This window comes from Oncorhynchus clarkii, chromosome 12, assembly GCF_045791955.1.
Source record: "Oncorhynchus clarkii lewisi isolate Uvic-CL-2024 chromosome 12, UVic_Ocla_1.0, whole genome shotgun sequence".
NCBI classification, from domain to species: Eukaryota; Metazoa; Chordata; class Actinopteri; order Salmoniformes; family Salmonidae; genus Oncorhynchus; species Oncorhynchus clarkii.
Genome location: NC_092158.1, coordinates 56,090,742 through 56,104,945, shown reverse-complemented (window position 1 = coordinate 56,104,945; position 14,204 = coordinate 56,090,742). Strand labels below are relative to the sequence as shown.

Genomic DNA, 14,204 nt, shown 5'->3' with positions numbered 1-14,204 from the left:
GAGAGGGGGAGGTAAATAAGGATAGAGATGCCAATATTAACCACAAATAATACTGTATCTGAGGCACTGGTAAGTGTTCAGATAAAGATAGACTGCAGATGGATAGACTGGCCCAGGTACTTACAAAGAGGAGAGTTGACCAAGGACAGTAAAGCAGGATAAAGGGAGAGGGAGAGTGAAAAGAAGGAAGGTTATATTATCCACATATATAAAAAATAAAGGACCAAACAGATCTTCTACACACACGAAGGTAAACCAATCAGCTAGGATTTAAACAGACAAGGAAACTTGTAAAGCTCTCTAGCAAAGTTAACACTGTTACCCTCCATGTGGATTAAGCAAACAGTTATGTGCATTACAGGCCACAGGTAAAACCACACACACAGACATAGTGTGACCCCCCCCCCCCCCCCCCCCCACCCCCCTCCCCCTCTCTGTCATAAATTACTAGGTGGACCGTGGAAGGAAGCCTGTCAAGTCCTGTAACTCAGCGCCTGATGTCAACTCATCGTACCTCTGTCCACCTCTCTGTTGATAGATGACCACTCTGCTCACAATGATTTCTATCAATTTCTAGCCACCTCTGCACAGGTTCTGGTGGGACTCCAGCAAGAGACGATTGCATTGCAAATCATTAGGTGGCAATAACTATTGGAGGACAGGAGCACTGAGTCAGTCAGAAAGATGCGTGTGCTGATGGAATTCAGAATCAGCTCTCAACAGGTCGGACAATGAGCCCGGGCTGGATCACAAGGGGCTGTGGAAGTGGAAACCCTTAACCTAAGGCAGGGGTCTCACTCTCAACATATTATACTTCTGTTAGGTGTGTGTGTAGTGTGGTCTACACACTGTTGTGATCCATAGTGCTATTATGAGCCTGTGCGCATACGACAGCCTGCGTGCATCCCTATTGCTTGTACCCAGAGATGTGACATCCCCTTGAATGTATTATGAATGAAAGAGATAATTTCTGCTCTGTTTCTCCTCCCCTCTCTGGCGTTTGAATGGGAAATGGGAACGCGTTCAAACCATGTTTCCTCTCAGTGAACACTGAGATTGTGCTGCTCAATATGATGTGGTTTTTCAGAGTAGCAGGAAGGACATTTTTTTTTGGGCCTCAATGCACAGTCTTTGTCTAATGTGAGTACCTGTTGAGAGGGGATCTTTACTAGCACAACAACTTGGGAGCAATGGTTTTATGCGCAAATAATTACTGTAGGCTATATTAATGCTGAAGCATATTATCCCAACGTCTCTGTGGTATGTTTGATGCTACTGTATCTTAACAGAGAAACACCATGAGTCTGTAATGTACACAACCATACAGGAGAGTGAACAGTACAGAGAGACACTGACACATATATATATACTGTATATACTCTTACGGTTGAGCAATGCAGCCTAATGACATGCACAACTACTTAACCATGAAATAGGGAAACTGAGTATCTCTGAAGTCTAGAGGTAAAATGACCGTGCATCACATACTGCAGCACAAGAAACAGAAATGATATTCACAGTCACACCGCAAATGAAAAAGCTGCCATTATTGGGCCATTAAAATACAATTTCGTTCAAAATATTAGCAAAAAGGAAGAAATATTGATGCTTCTTTCACAGCAGTGTGACATAATGTACTAGCATTAGCATAAGGTATTGAGATCATGCAAGACAAGTCTCACTAATAAGCCCAGTGAATCCATGAAACAAGATCAGCATGTTCCTTCTCAGTTAACCGTGGTGGGAATTAGGTTGAGGTACACTCTGTTCAAGTTGGTTAATAGCATGCAAAGTATATACAGTACGACAGAAACAGTTAGCCAGCTTCAAACTAGGATGTGGAGCCTCAGCACTGAGAAGTGTTTTAACCCTCCTGCTGTGTTCTCTCTGGAAAAAATGTAGCTCATTTAATCAATCTGATTGTCGTAAGGTTCCATGATTTTGTCCACACAGGGCATCTGAACGCACAAAATACATTTGGATGATTTTCATTACATTTTGGGTGTTTTATTGAACTTTTTTACACCTGTGGTGATCCCGGTCATTAGAAATGAATGGGTGAGACTACAATTAGTGTATAAAATTTTGTTCAGGCACATGCCCATTCATCAAATGGACACCCTTCCTCTCCCAGACTCCCACATGCATGTATGTTTGAGCACACACACACGCACACGCACACGCACACACACACACACACACACACACACACACACACACACACACATTTCTCGTAGCTCTGGTATATAAAGCTTTTTTGAGGCCTTGCTCACAATTCATTCTGTGGCAGCACAATGACCACACGATACACTGTATGTGAGGCTCTTGATCATATCTTTGATCATGACACTGGTGAGGAGAAGAGAGTCCTTGTTAAACTTGGACAAAAAAAGTAGTCGACGAGTTGTATGAGCTCAGGTCAATGAGGCCCACAGGCCATAAATAGCAAATAGAAGTTCAAAACGTGTAATGTCCACAAGAACGTAAGTTGATAAAAAGATCTAACACAACATTAGGTGATAATATATGTATTTTATGGATTTATAATCAGCTATAATGGGGGCGGTCCTTTTGGACCGGGAACATAGAATGAATTAACATGAAATGAACACAACAGAAGGGTTAATAGGTATCATATCAGATTAGACCTGTGGTTATCAAATCAATCGGGTATTATGGAAGATAAATATGGCCAATAGCATTCCATCCTCTAAATATTTTTTTTGCTTCCAATCAGGTAGCTACCATTGATGGCGGTTAATGTTTTAGCTTGATTATCGTTGCAAGAGGCTGACACATTCAGATGTGGGGTTTTGTTGGGACGCACACACACAACACACACATCAATCACAGCTGAAACACATCACAGACAAATGTCTCTAAACAGAGAGGAGCCGTGCCTCGTGACAGGCAGCCCCACACATATACCATGTCTCTTATAGATGGGAGGTTTCCTGTAGATGTTGGGCTCCCCTGTGGCTGAGGACACAAAATGAGAGAGAGGAAATGAAACAGTGAAAAGAGAAAAGGGGAAAAAGAGAAGAGGGGGGAGGTGCAGTAAAATGTGTTTTTTTAGGGTTAAGTGCCTTGCTCAAGGGTAAATCAACAGATTTTTCACCTTGTCAGCTCGGGTATTCAAACCAGCAACCTTTCGGTTCCTGGCCCAACACTAACCTCTAGGCTACCTGCCATGGTTCATGGTAGAAGAAGAAAGTGTTGTAGGTGTTAAAGTTATTAAAAGTTGTACTGTAGACTTTTTTAGAAAAATGCATCCTACTTATGAAATAAATAACACTTTTTGCCAATAATTTGCCATCCTTGTCTGGACAGAGTAGAGAACAGACAGCCCCCAGAGTAGGCCACTCTTCACCTACAGAGCCTGTTATATCTCTTTCACATGTTGGATCCTTAACAAACCTCTGACTTTGTCTCTCTGTCTGCCTGTTTCTCTGTCTCTCTGTCTGCCTGTCTCTCTCTCTGCCTATCTCTCTGTCTGCCTGTCTCTGTCTGCCTGTGTCTCTGTCTGCCTGTGTCTCTGTCTGCCTGTCTCTCTGTCTGCCTGTCTCTCTGTCTGCTGACTCATAAACCAAGGTTGTTTGATGTATTCACTGTCTTTCCCTCCACACAGAAACCCTTAGCTCAGCTGGAAATGAACGTGTCAACACACGGCACAGCATGAGTAAGGCGGCTGAGGTAAAAGTGACACCATCAATAAAAACAGATGAGTGCATAATGGCTGCTGCATGTACACAGGCAAATAATACACAGTATCAACAGATGGACGGGGACGGCCACAGCATCTGATTTCAACAGACGCTCGGTACAGAGAATAGAAGAGGAAGAGCTACTGCTCAGCTACTGGCAGACAATACAGGGCAATAAAGCCATACAACCTGTGACAGCGTGATTAAGCCTGAATAACGGCCCATGATTGATGGGGTGAGGATGTCATTGTAAATGAGCAATGCAGAGAGACATGGTAATACACACAGTCAGGTGGAGGCTGGGGTAATGAAGTAAGTAGGCCGTAACATGTCCCCCAATATTGTGACCTTTGAAAAACCTTGTAGGTCTGACTTCAGTAGAGGACAGTCTGGAGGAAGAGGAAGGATGATGGGTGTGAAGGACAGGAAAAGCAGAGGCCTACCTGGCACATGGAAATGCTTGGGGGCTTGGTAGGCGGTGTGCGTGGCGGGTCTGGCATCAAGCTGACTGTAATAGGGAGAGCTCCTGCCACTCTCAGTGCCTGCAGACAGTCAGCCCAAGACCAAATGACAGTGACAGAAACGAGAGCATGAGCCAAGGATTGGCACCACCCCTTAACCAGACCCATTCCATCCCACAGCCAAAGCTCAGCCCGCACTCACAGAGACACAGCCAGTCAGAGACAGTAGACAGTTTAGTTATTAGGACTAAATGTCTACTATGCCTGACTGTGTGCAGAGGAAACAGAAATACAAAGCAACTGCCAAGTCTGCCATGATGGTATTCTACATATTTGATGACTTTAAGACTAGCATAGCTCTATGCATCGCCACTAGAGGAGAATGATACGTCTTTTGAACAGTGGCAAAGCGTGATACTCGGTTCGTTTAGTTTAGCAGGGTCTAACGAGGGTTCATGACCTGCTATTAGACAGGGATGGATGTTGTAGCGTGAGAGAATGGTGGGAAGAGCAATCCCCAGTAGTATACCACCACTACCACCACCACCTGAACATAATACGCACAGTACTGTATATACTGCAGTGTTATCAGACGCAAAGAGGAGTCTGGAGAAGATATGGCAGTGGTGTGATGTGAGTGGTAGTACTGGAGGGGATTGTGATGTGGGTGCATGAGCGGCGCCTAACGCTGAGTGGGTTAACCTGAAACTAATGTTGTTCCAGTCACCTATACAGGAAGCAAACATAAGGCATAGGGATAAAACACATCTCCACACACTCCGACGCTTTCCGAACCTGATCAAACTCAGTCCACTATTGCTTTCTTGCTGACATTTTACGGCAAAACGATTTACGCTATTTCATCTTTATGAACATTTTCATGGAGGAGTTTCTCCTGCCTATGTGTAGTGCTGTGTGACGTGGTCGAGTGACGTTAAGTAACTCACCTGGGCGGTAGCAGTGTTGTGGGGAGCGGGAGGTGGACATGGTGGGGGACATGCCATGGTGACTGTAGGTGGGAGAGTCTATGAAGCCTGGGCTGGACAAGCGCCTCTGTCTCAGCTCCATGCTGTCATAGATGTCCTGGGAAACACAGCACCGGTCATTGTCTGCAGGGCTCTGTCTGTCTGTCTGGCACCATCTACAGTGCCTTTGGAAATTATTCAGACCCCTTGACTTTTTCCAAATGTTGTTACGTTACAGCCTTATTCTAAAATGGATTGAATAATTTTTCCATTCATCAATCTACATACAATATCCCATAATGACAAATCAAAAACACGTTTTTAGAATTTTTTACTAATTTATCCAAAATAAAAAACTGAATATCAAATTTACATAAGTATTCAGACCTTTTACTCTGCACTTTGTTGAAGCACCTATTGCATTGATTACAGCCTTGAGTCTTCTTGGGTATGACGCTACAAGCTTGGCATACCTGTATCCTCTCAATTTCTTTCAGGTGGAATGGAGAGCATTCCATTCCTTCTCTCCAAGTCCGGTCTCAAGTCCGGTCTCAAGGACATTCAGAAACTTGTCTCGAAGCCACTCCTGCGTAGTCTTGAATGTTCACCAGTCCTGTTGGAAGGTGAACATTCGCTCCAATCTGAGGTCCTGAGCGCTCTGGATCAGGTTTTCATCAAGAATCTCTCTGTACTTTGCTCCATTTCCTCAACCCTGAATAGTCTCCCAGTCCCTGCTGCTGAAAAACATCCCCACTACCTTGCTTCCCTGTAGGGATGGTGCCAGGTTTCCTCCAGATGTGACATTTGGCATTCAGAGTTCAATCTTAGTTTCATCAGACCTGAGAATCTTGTTTCTCATGGTCTGAGAGTCTTTAGGTTCCTTTTGGCAAACTCCAATGGGGCTGTCATGTGCCTTACTGAGGAGTGGCTTTCATCTGACCACTTTACAATAAAGGCCTGATTGGTGGAGTGCTGCAGAGATGGTTGTCATTCTGGAAGGTTCTCCCATCTCCACAGAGGAAATCTAGAGCTCTGTCAGAGTGACCATCAGGTTCTTGGTCACCTCCCTGACCAAGGCCCTTCTCCCTCGATTGCACAGTTTGGCCAGGTGGCCAGCTCTAGGAAGAGTCTTGGTGGTTCCAAACTTCTTCCATTTAAGAATGATGAAGGCCACTGTGTTCTTGGGGACCTTCAATGCTGCAGAACGTTTTTGGTACCCTTCCCCAGATCTGTACCTTGACACAATCCTGCTCTACAGACAATTCCTTCGACCTCATTACTTGGTTTTTGCTCTGACATGCACCTTCTACTGTGAGATCTTATATACAGTGGCAAGAAAAAGTATGTGAACCCTTTGGAATTACCTGGATTTCTGCATAAATTGGTCATCAAATTTGATCTGATCTTCATCTAAGTCACAACAACAGACAAACACAGTCTGCTTAAACTAATAACACACAAATTACTGTATTTTTCTTGTCTATATTGAATACATAATTTAAACATTCACATTGTAGGTTGGAAAACGTATGTAGCTTGGAAAAAAGGCAAAGGGTCTGAATACTTTCCGAAGGCACTGTGTATCAAAACATTACCCTCTAGACACACTATTCACTTTTTTTCCCTTTCATCTAATAACTGACTTTATTTAATCAAGTCCAATGAGAGTTTTAATTGAGTCAATTGAGTCCCTTCTAAGGCCACATGGACCGAAATATATCACACATACAGTGTACACAATCCAAATATGCCCATCCCAGACTTATTCCTATTCAGCCATCTGTTACGCTCGTCTAAATCGTGGAAATGATCGGACCAAGGTGCAGCGTGGTGAGCGTACATTTTTCTTTATTATAAATGTCGCCAACAAAACAAGAAACAACAAAAACGAACGCGAAGCTTACTTATACAGGCCACTAAAAAAAGACAACTACCCACAAAATACAAAAGGAAAAAAGGCTGCCTAAGTATGATTCCCAATCAGAGACAACGATAGACAGCTGTCCCTGATTGAGAACCCTACCCGGGCCAAAACATAGAAACACAGAACATAGTTTCCCACCCGAGTCCCACCCTGACCAACCAAACATAGAGAATAAAAAGATCTCTACGGTCAGGGCGTGACACCATCTGTCAACTGATTCAGTGCAGTAGTGTATGGAATGTAATTACCTGAGAGTATGGAGAGAGAGTTCCCAGAGACTGTAGAGAAGAGGAATGAATAGAGGAGTTGGAATCAGTCAGTCAATAGCATCATGCTCTCCAGAATGATTTAGGAGTGTGCTATTCAAATGAGACCTGTGAGCTTACTAAACCATGAATAATAGTACTGAATAATAAGTCCTTCTTCTGTGTAGTTGTTCATAAAGTTATTACGTTAAGACAAGCACATATGAAATCTGACAGTAAACATGAGGAATCCATTGTGTCTGCGGCTTTGTCTTACTGGTGTGAAATAATCTAAATGCATAGTTAAGAGAGGCCTTGGCGTGAAAACATAAAGCTTATAATTGACATTATTTATTGTTGAGTGTCTCTCAAAGATCAATTCAAATCTGTGACCAAAGCAGGAGACTCACAAGGATGTAGTCATGTTTTAAGATGGTGCGCGACGTGACCACGGTACAACCATACAGGGGCTAAAGTGGGAAGCTGGGGGGATGTAGCAACAGGGAGACACAGAGACGGCAGGCACAGTGCAGGGGCATCACACACCCACACTCACACACCCACACACATAAAAGGCAACTAGATTAGCACTAGCGTCTCAGTACCTCCCCATAGCTGTAGCGTTCTAGCCTGTCATCAGAGGAGTATCTGTGATAAGACTCATAGGGAATGAGATCGGGCCGCTGCACGTCATAAATAGCTTTAATCTTAGGCAGAGCGGCCAGATCTTTGTAATTTAGGACCTCGTTTTCCACTTTGGCCTGGAGAGAGGACACAGAACAAGACAGAACAAGGAGAAGACAGAGAAGCAGGCGTGAGACAGAGAGAGAGAGGACGAAGCTTGCGTTGACAGACAGAGAAATCCGGAGGGGAGGCCAAATCAGGGTCAGCCGCAAGCTGCTGATGGCATCCTGGGTAAGACAGAAGCTCGAGCACGCACGCACACACACACACACACACACACACACACACACACACACACACACACACACACACACACACACACACACACACACACACACACACACACACACACACACACACACACACACACACACACACACACACACACACACACACACACACACACACACACACACACACACACACACAAAGCAGAGAGATCCCAGAGACAAACATAGACACACACCCTGTAGCAAAGAGAGAGAGAGCTGGAGGTGGGACATTGGTCCAGCCATAGAATTAAGAATTAGAATACTAGAATTAGAATTCTAGTATTGACATGAAAGGTATTATGACAGTATAAAGGGTCAGGCATTTTGGTCAAGGAGTTGGTCAACCATGGTTGTGATAAGATATTGTGTAAAACAATGAATTTGACGATTATCTTCACAGTGTGTTTATTAGCTTGTTAGCCAGCCAGTTTGAAAGGAATGATTCCAGAAATGTTTCCAATTAACTTCCAATATGCCAACGTTGCATACAAACAATGCAGTCACTACACAGCCATACACTGGCTGAAAGAAGTTGATAGGACAAATTGTAAATGCAACAAGTACTGGTATTGTATCATATTATACAGTAACACTCACAGCTTTCCAAGAAAACAAACATTGAAGGGCCATATACTTGCGAACAAGTAGAAAAAGTTTAAACATCAGCCAATTAAAACCGTTGACATAGTTGCATGTGATCAATAGCTACATGTTAGCTGTTCCCATTACATAACCTGGCACATTCAGCCGTATGCTAACCAGGTGGCCGTAATTATTTCCTGTAACAAATTTCGCATTAGCCTATCAAATATCTTAAACGCTTTCTCTACAGACCAATGGCATTTCTTAAAATAGGTCAACTTGGCCACCAGGGGTATATTTAAAACTCCTAAGTCAAAGTTTACTTTTGTTCCCCTTCACTTCATCTGTTTTAAGTGTAGAGTGCTAATATTTTATGATCATCGCAGGCTCAGTGGCATGTATTCATGGGAACAATTTTTGTTAGGTTTCTCTCATCTCTCTGTGTTTCATCATTTCCCTTCAATTTACAAGAGGCTGATTGTATCACACAGGAGAAAGCATCAGAACAAGTGAAACAGCGCCCCTCTGTCTCGGTATGTGTAGCTGTTATGGGATGTTTATGAATAATGACTAAACTATGTATACATTTAGCTTAGAATTATAACTAAACAAAATACTACTCTGTTACTGTATGAATGTATGAATGTTATTATAATCATAATACTGAATATAAGGTGTGTAGTTTTAGTCAAGAATTAGAACAAGGACTTTCTGTTCCTTGTTAGAAATGAATGGAGCTATCGTCAGACCGGCTGGAATACTGTGTGGTGTCAACTGTGCTTATGTCTGCGTAATGAAAAAGTAGGGAGAAAAAAAAAACTTCTGACTATTTCTGGTCTAGCGATCGATGACAAACGAGCTCGCTGCCCAAACTTACATAATTACAAAGAGGAGATTCTCCTGATTAACATTGGTGCCCGTGTAACAGTTTTTCTTCTGTCCCTCCCCTCGCCCCTACCTGGGTTTGAACCAAGGACCCTCTGCACACATAGTCAACAGCCACCCTCAAAGCATTGTTACCCATTGCTCCACAAAAGCTGCAGCATTGCAGAGCAAGGGGAACAACTACTTCCAGGTCTCAGTGATCTCAGTGTCACCGATTGAAACACTATTAGCGCGCACCCCGCTAACTAGCTTGCCATTTCACACCAGTTACACCCGACTTGAAAAAAAGAAAACATACACATTGCGAGATATTTGGCGAAAAAGACAGACATGCCTATATTTCCCCCATAGGAAACCATGGGATGACCGCAGAGTTCAAATATTATTTTTGTTGTTTACATTTTGTTGTTTACATTTTAACACCATAAACACCATAATATGAATCAAATTAAGTAAGCAAAATTTCTTAAAATCAATCCCATATACCATATACAAAAAAAGGTTTTAAATTCTCTGGTAATGGGGCGGCAGGGTAGCCTAGTGGTTAGAGTGTTGGACTAGTAACCGGAAGTTCAAACCCCTGAGCTGACGAGGTACAAAACTGTCGTTCTGCCCCTGAACAGGCAGTTAACCCACTGTTCCTAGACAGTCATTGAAAATCAGAATTTGTTATTAACTGACTTGCCTAGTTAAATAAAAACGGAATACTATCAAATGCTTCTCAAATGCCACCCTATGGTGGTCAAACTTGCAGAAACATGGCTGAGAATTAAATGACGTGCCACAGAATGCTGCAGCAGCACGCAGGGTGTGGGTGTATGACTCAACTTTTAAACAGAAAATATAGAACACAAAACATAGAATCCCAACCAAACTAAAATAGAGACATAAAAAAGGAACTAGGACGTCTGGGGGTCTGGGTGGGCATCTGTCCGCTCTGGCGCGGGACGTGGACCCCACTCCACCATAGTCTTGGCCCAAGACTTCCGCCGCCGACAGAGTCCGGGTCCTTGCTTCGCGTTCCTAGGAAACTATGCAGTTTTTTGTTTTTTTTACGTGTTATTTCTTACATTAGTACCCCAGGTCATCTTAGGTTGAGAAGAACTACTGAATATAAGAGCAGCGTCAACTCACCATCAGTACGACCAAGAATATGACTTTCGCGAAGCGGATCCTGTGTTCTGCCTTTCACCCAGGACAACGGAATGGATCCCAGCCGGCGACCAAAAAAAAAGACTTCGTAAAAGAGGGAAACGTAGCGGTCTTCTGGTCAGACTCCGGAGACGGGCACATCGTGCACCACTCCCCAGTATACTTCTCGCCAATGTCCAGTCTCTTGACAACAAGGTTGATAAAATCCGAGCAAGGGTAGCATTCCAGAGGGACATCAGAGACTGTAACGTTCTTTGCTTCACGGAAACATGGCTCACTGGAGAGACGCTATCGGAGTCGGTGCAGCCAGCTGGTTTCTCCACGCATCGCACCGACAGAAACAAACATCTTTCTGGTAAGAAGAGGGGCGGGGGCGTATGCCTTATGGCTAACGAGACGTGGTGTGGTCACAAAAGCATACAGAAACTCAAGTCCTTCTGTTCACCTGATTTAGAATTCCTCACAATAAAATGTCGACCGCATTATCTACCAAGGGAATTCTCTTCGATTATAATCACAGCCGTATATATATCCCCCCCAAGCAGACACATCGATGGCTCTGAACGAACTTTATTTGACTCTTTGCAAACTGGAATCCGTACATCCTGAGGCTGCATTCATTGTAGCTGGGGATTTTAACAAGGCTAATCTGAAAACAAGACTCCCTAAATTGTATCAGCATATCGATTGCGCAACCAGGGCTGGCAAAACCTTGGATCACTGCTATTCTAACTTCCGCGACGCATATAAGGCCCTGCCCCGCCCTCCTTTCGGAAAAGCTGACCACGACTCCATTTTGTTGATCCCTGCCTACAGACAGAAACTAAAACAAGAAGCTCCCACGCTGAGGTCTGTTCAACGCTGGTCCGACCAATCTGATTCCACACTCCAAGACTGCTTCCATCACGTGGACTGGGATATGTTTTGTATTGCGTCAGACAACAACATTGACGAATACGCTGATTCGGTGTGCGAGTTCATTAGAACGTGCGTTGAAGATGTCGTTCCCATAGCAACGATTAAAACATTCCCAAACCAGAAACAGTGGATTGATGGCAGCATTCGCGTGAAACTGAAAGCGCGAACCACTGCTTTTAATCAGGGCGAGGTGACCGGAAACATGACCGAATACAAACAGTGTAGCTATTCCCTCCACAAGGCAATCAAACAAGCTAAGCGTCAGTATAGAGACAAAGTAGAATCTCAATTCAACGGCTCAGACACAAGAGGTATGTGGCAGGGTCTACAGTCAATCACGGATTACAAAAAGAAAACCAGCCCCGTCACGGACCAGGATGTCTTGCTCCCAGGCAGACTAAATAACTTTTTTTTGCCCGCGTTGAGGACAATACAGTGCCACTGACACGGCCTGCAACCAAAACATGCGGCCTCTCCTTCACTGCAGCCGAGGTGAGTAAAACATTTAAACGTGTTAACCCTCGCAAGGCTGCAGGCCCAGACGGCATCCCCAGGCGCGCCCTCAGAGCATGCGCAGACCAGCTGGCTGTGTGTGTTTACGGACATATTCAATCAATCCCTATCCCAGTCTGCTGTTCCCACATGCTTCAAGAGGGCCACCATTGTTCCTGTTCCCAAGAAAGCTAAGGTAACTGAGCTAAACGACTACGTAGCACTCACTTCCGTCATCATGAAGTGCTTTGAGAGACTAGTCAAGGACCATATCACCTCCACCCTACCTGGCACCCTAGACCCACTCCAATTTGCTTACCGCCCAAATAGGTCCACAGACGATGCAATCTCAACCACACTGCACACTGCCCTAACCCATCTGGACAAGAGGAATACCTATGTGAGAATGCTGTTCATCGACTACAGCTCGGCATTTAACACCATAGTACCCTCCAAGCTCGTCATCAAGCTCGAGACCCTGGGTCTCGACCCCGCCCTGTGCAACTGGGTACTGGACTTTCTGACGGGCCGCCCCCAGGTGGTGAGGGTAGGCAACAACATCTCCACCTCGCTGATCCTCAACACTGGGGCCCCACAAGGGTGCGTTCTGAGCCCTCTCCTGTACTCCCTGTTCACCCACGACTGCGTGGCCACGCACGCCTAACAACTCAATAATCAAGTTTGCGGACGACACAACAGTGGTAGGCTTGATTACCAACAACGACGAGACGGCCTACAGGGAGGAGGTGAGGGCCCTCGGAGTGTGGTGTCAGGAAAATAACCTCACACTCAACGTCAACAAAACTAAGGAGATGATTGTGGACTTCAGGAAACAGCAGAGGGAACACCCCCCTATCCACATCGATGGAACAGTAGTGGAGAGGGTAGCAAGTTTTAAGTTCCTCGGCATACACATCACAGACAAACTGAATTGGTCCACCCACACAGACAGCATCGTGAAGAAGGCGCAGCAGCGCCTCTTCAACCTCAGGAGGCTGAAGAACTTATCACCAAAAACACTAAAACTTTTACAGATGCACAATCGAGAGCATCCTGTCAGGCTGCATCACCGCCTGATACGGCAACTGCTCCGGCCACAACCGTAAGGCTCTCCAGAGGGTAGTGAGGTCTGCACAAAGCATCACCAGGGGCAAACTACCTGCCCTCCAGGACACCTGCACCACCGATGTCACAGGAAGGCCATAAAGATCATCAAGGACAACAACCACCCGAGCCACTGCCTGTTCACCCTGTTACCATACAGAAGGCGAGGTCAGTACAGGTGCATCAAAGCTGGGACCGAGAGACTGAAAAACAGCTTCTATCTCAAGGCCATCAGACTGTTAAACAGCCACCACTAACATTGAGTGGCTGCTGCCAACACACTGACTCAACTCCAGCCACTTTAATAATGGGAATTGATGGGAAATGATGTAAAATATATCACTAGCCACTTTAAACAATGCTACCTAATATAATGTTTACATACCCTACATTATTCATCTCATATGTATATACTGTACTCTATATCATCTACTGCATCTTTATGTAATACATGTATCACTAGCCACTTTAACTATGCCACTTTGTTTACATACCCATCTCATATGTATATACTGTACTCGATACCATCTACTGTATCTTGCCTATGCCGCTCTGTACCATCACTCATTCATATATCTTTATGTACATATTATTTATCCCCTTACACTTGTGTCTATAAAACAGTAGTTTTGGAATTGTTAGTTAGATTACTTGTTGGTTATTACTGCATTGTCGGAACTAGAAGCACAAGCATTTCGCTACACTCGCATTAACATCTGCTAACCATGTGTATGTGACAAATAAAATTGTATTTGATTTGAGCGGCGACCCTCGCCGCCGATCTCGGACTGGGGACCCTTGCAGCGGGCCCCGAAT

The 14,204-nt window shown here is 44.4% G+C and overlaps 1 protein-coding gene across 1 annotated transcript in view; it reads right to left on the bottom strand.

Annotated features, from left to right (window-relative positions):
* LOC139420835 (actin-binding LIM protein 3-like) overlaps positions 1–14,204 on the bottom strand; it is a 130,269-nt gene that overhangs the window by 17,093 nt on the left and 98,972 nt on the right. The window contains exons 10-14 of the mRNA XM_071171176.1: positions 7,905–8,060; positions 7,303–7,332; positions 5,113–5,248; positions 4,148–4,246; positions 2,929–2,979 (exon numbers count right to left, since the gene is read on the bottom strand). Of these exons, the coding sequence (XP_071027277.1) occupies positions 2,929–2,979; positions 4,148–4,246; positions 5,113–5,248; positions 7,303–7,332; positions 7,905–8,060 (472 nt within the window). The remainder of the gene's footprint in view (positions 1–2,928; positions 2,980–4,147; positions 4,247–5,112; positions 5,249–7,302; positions 7,333–7,904; positions 8,061–14,204) is intronic.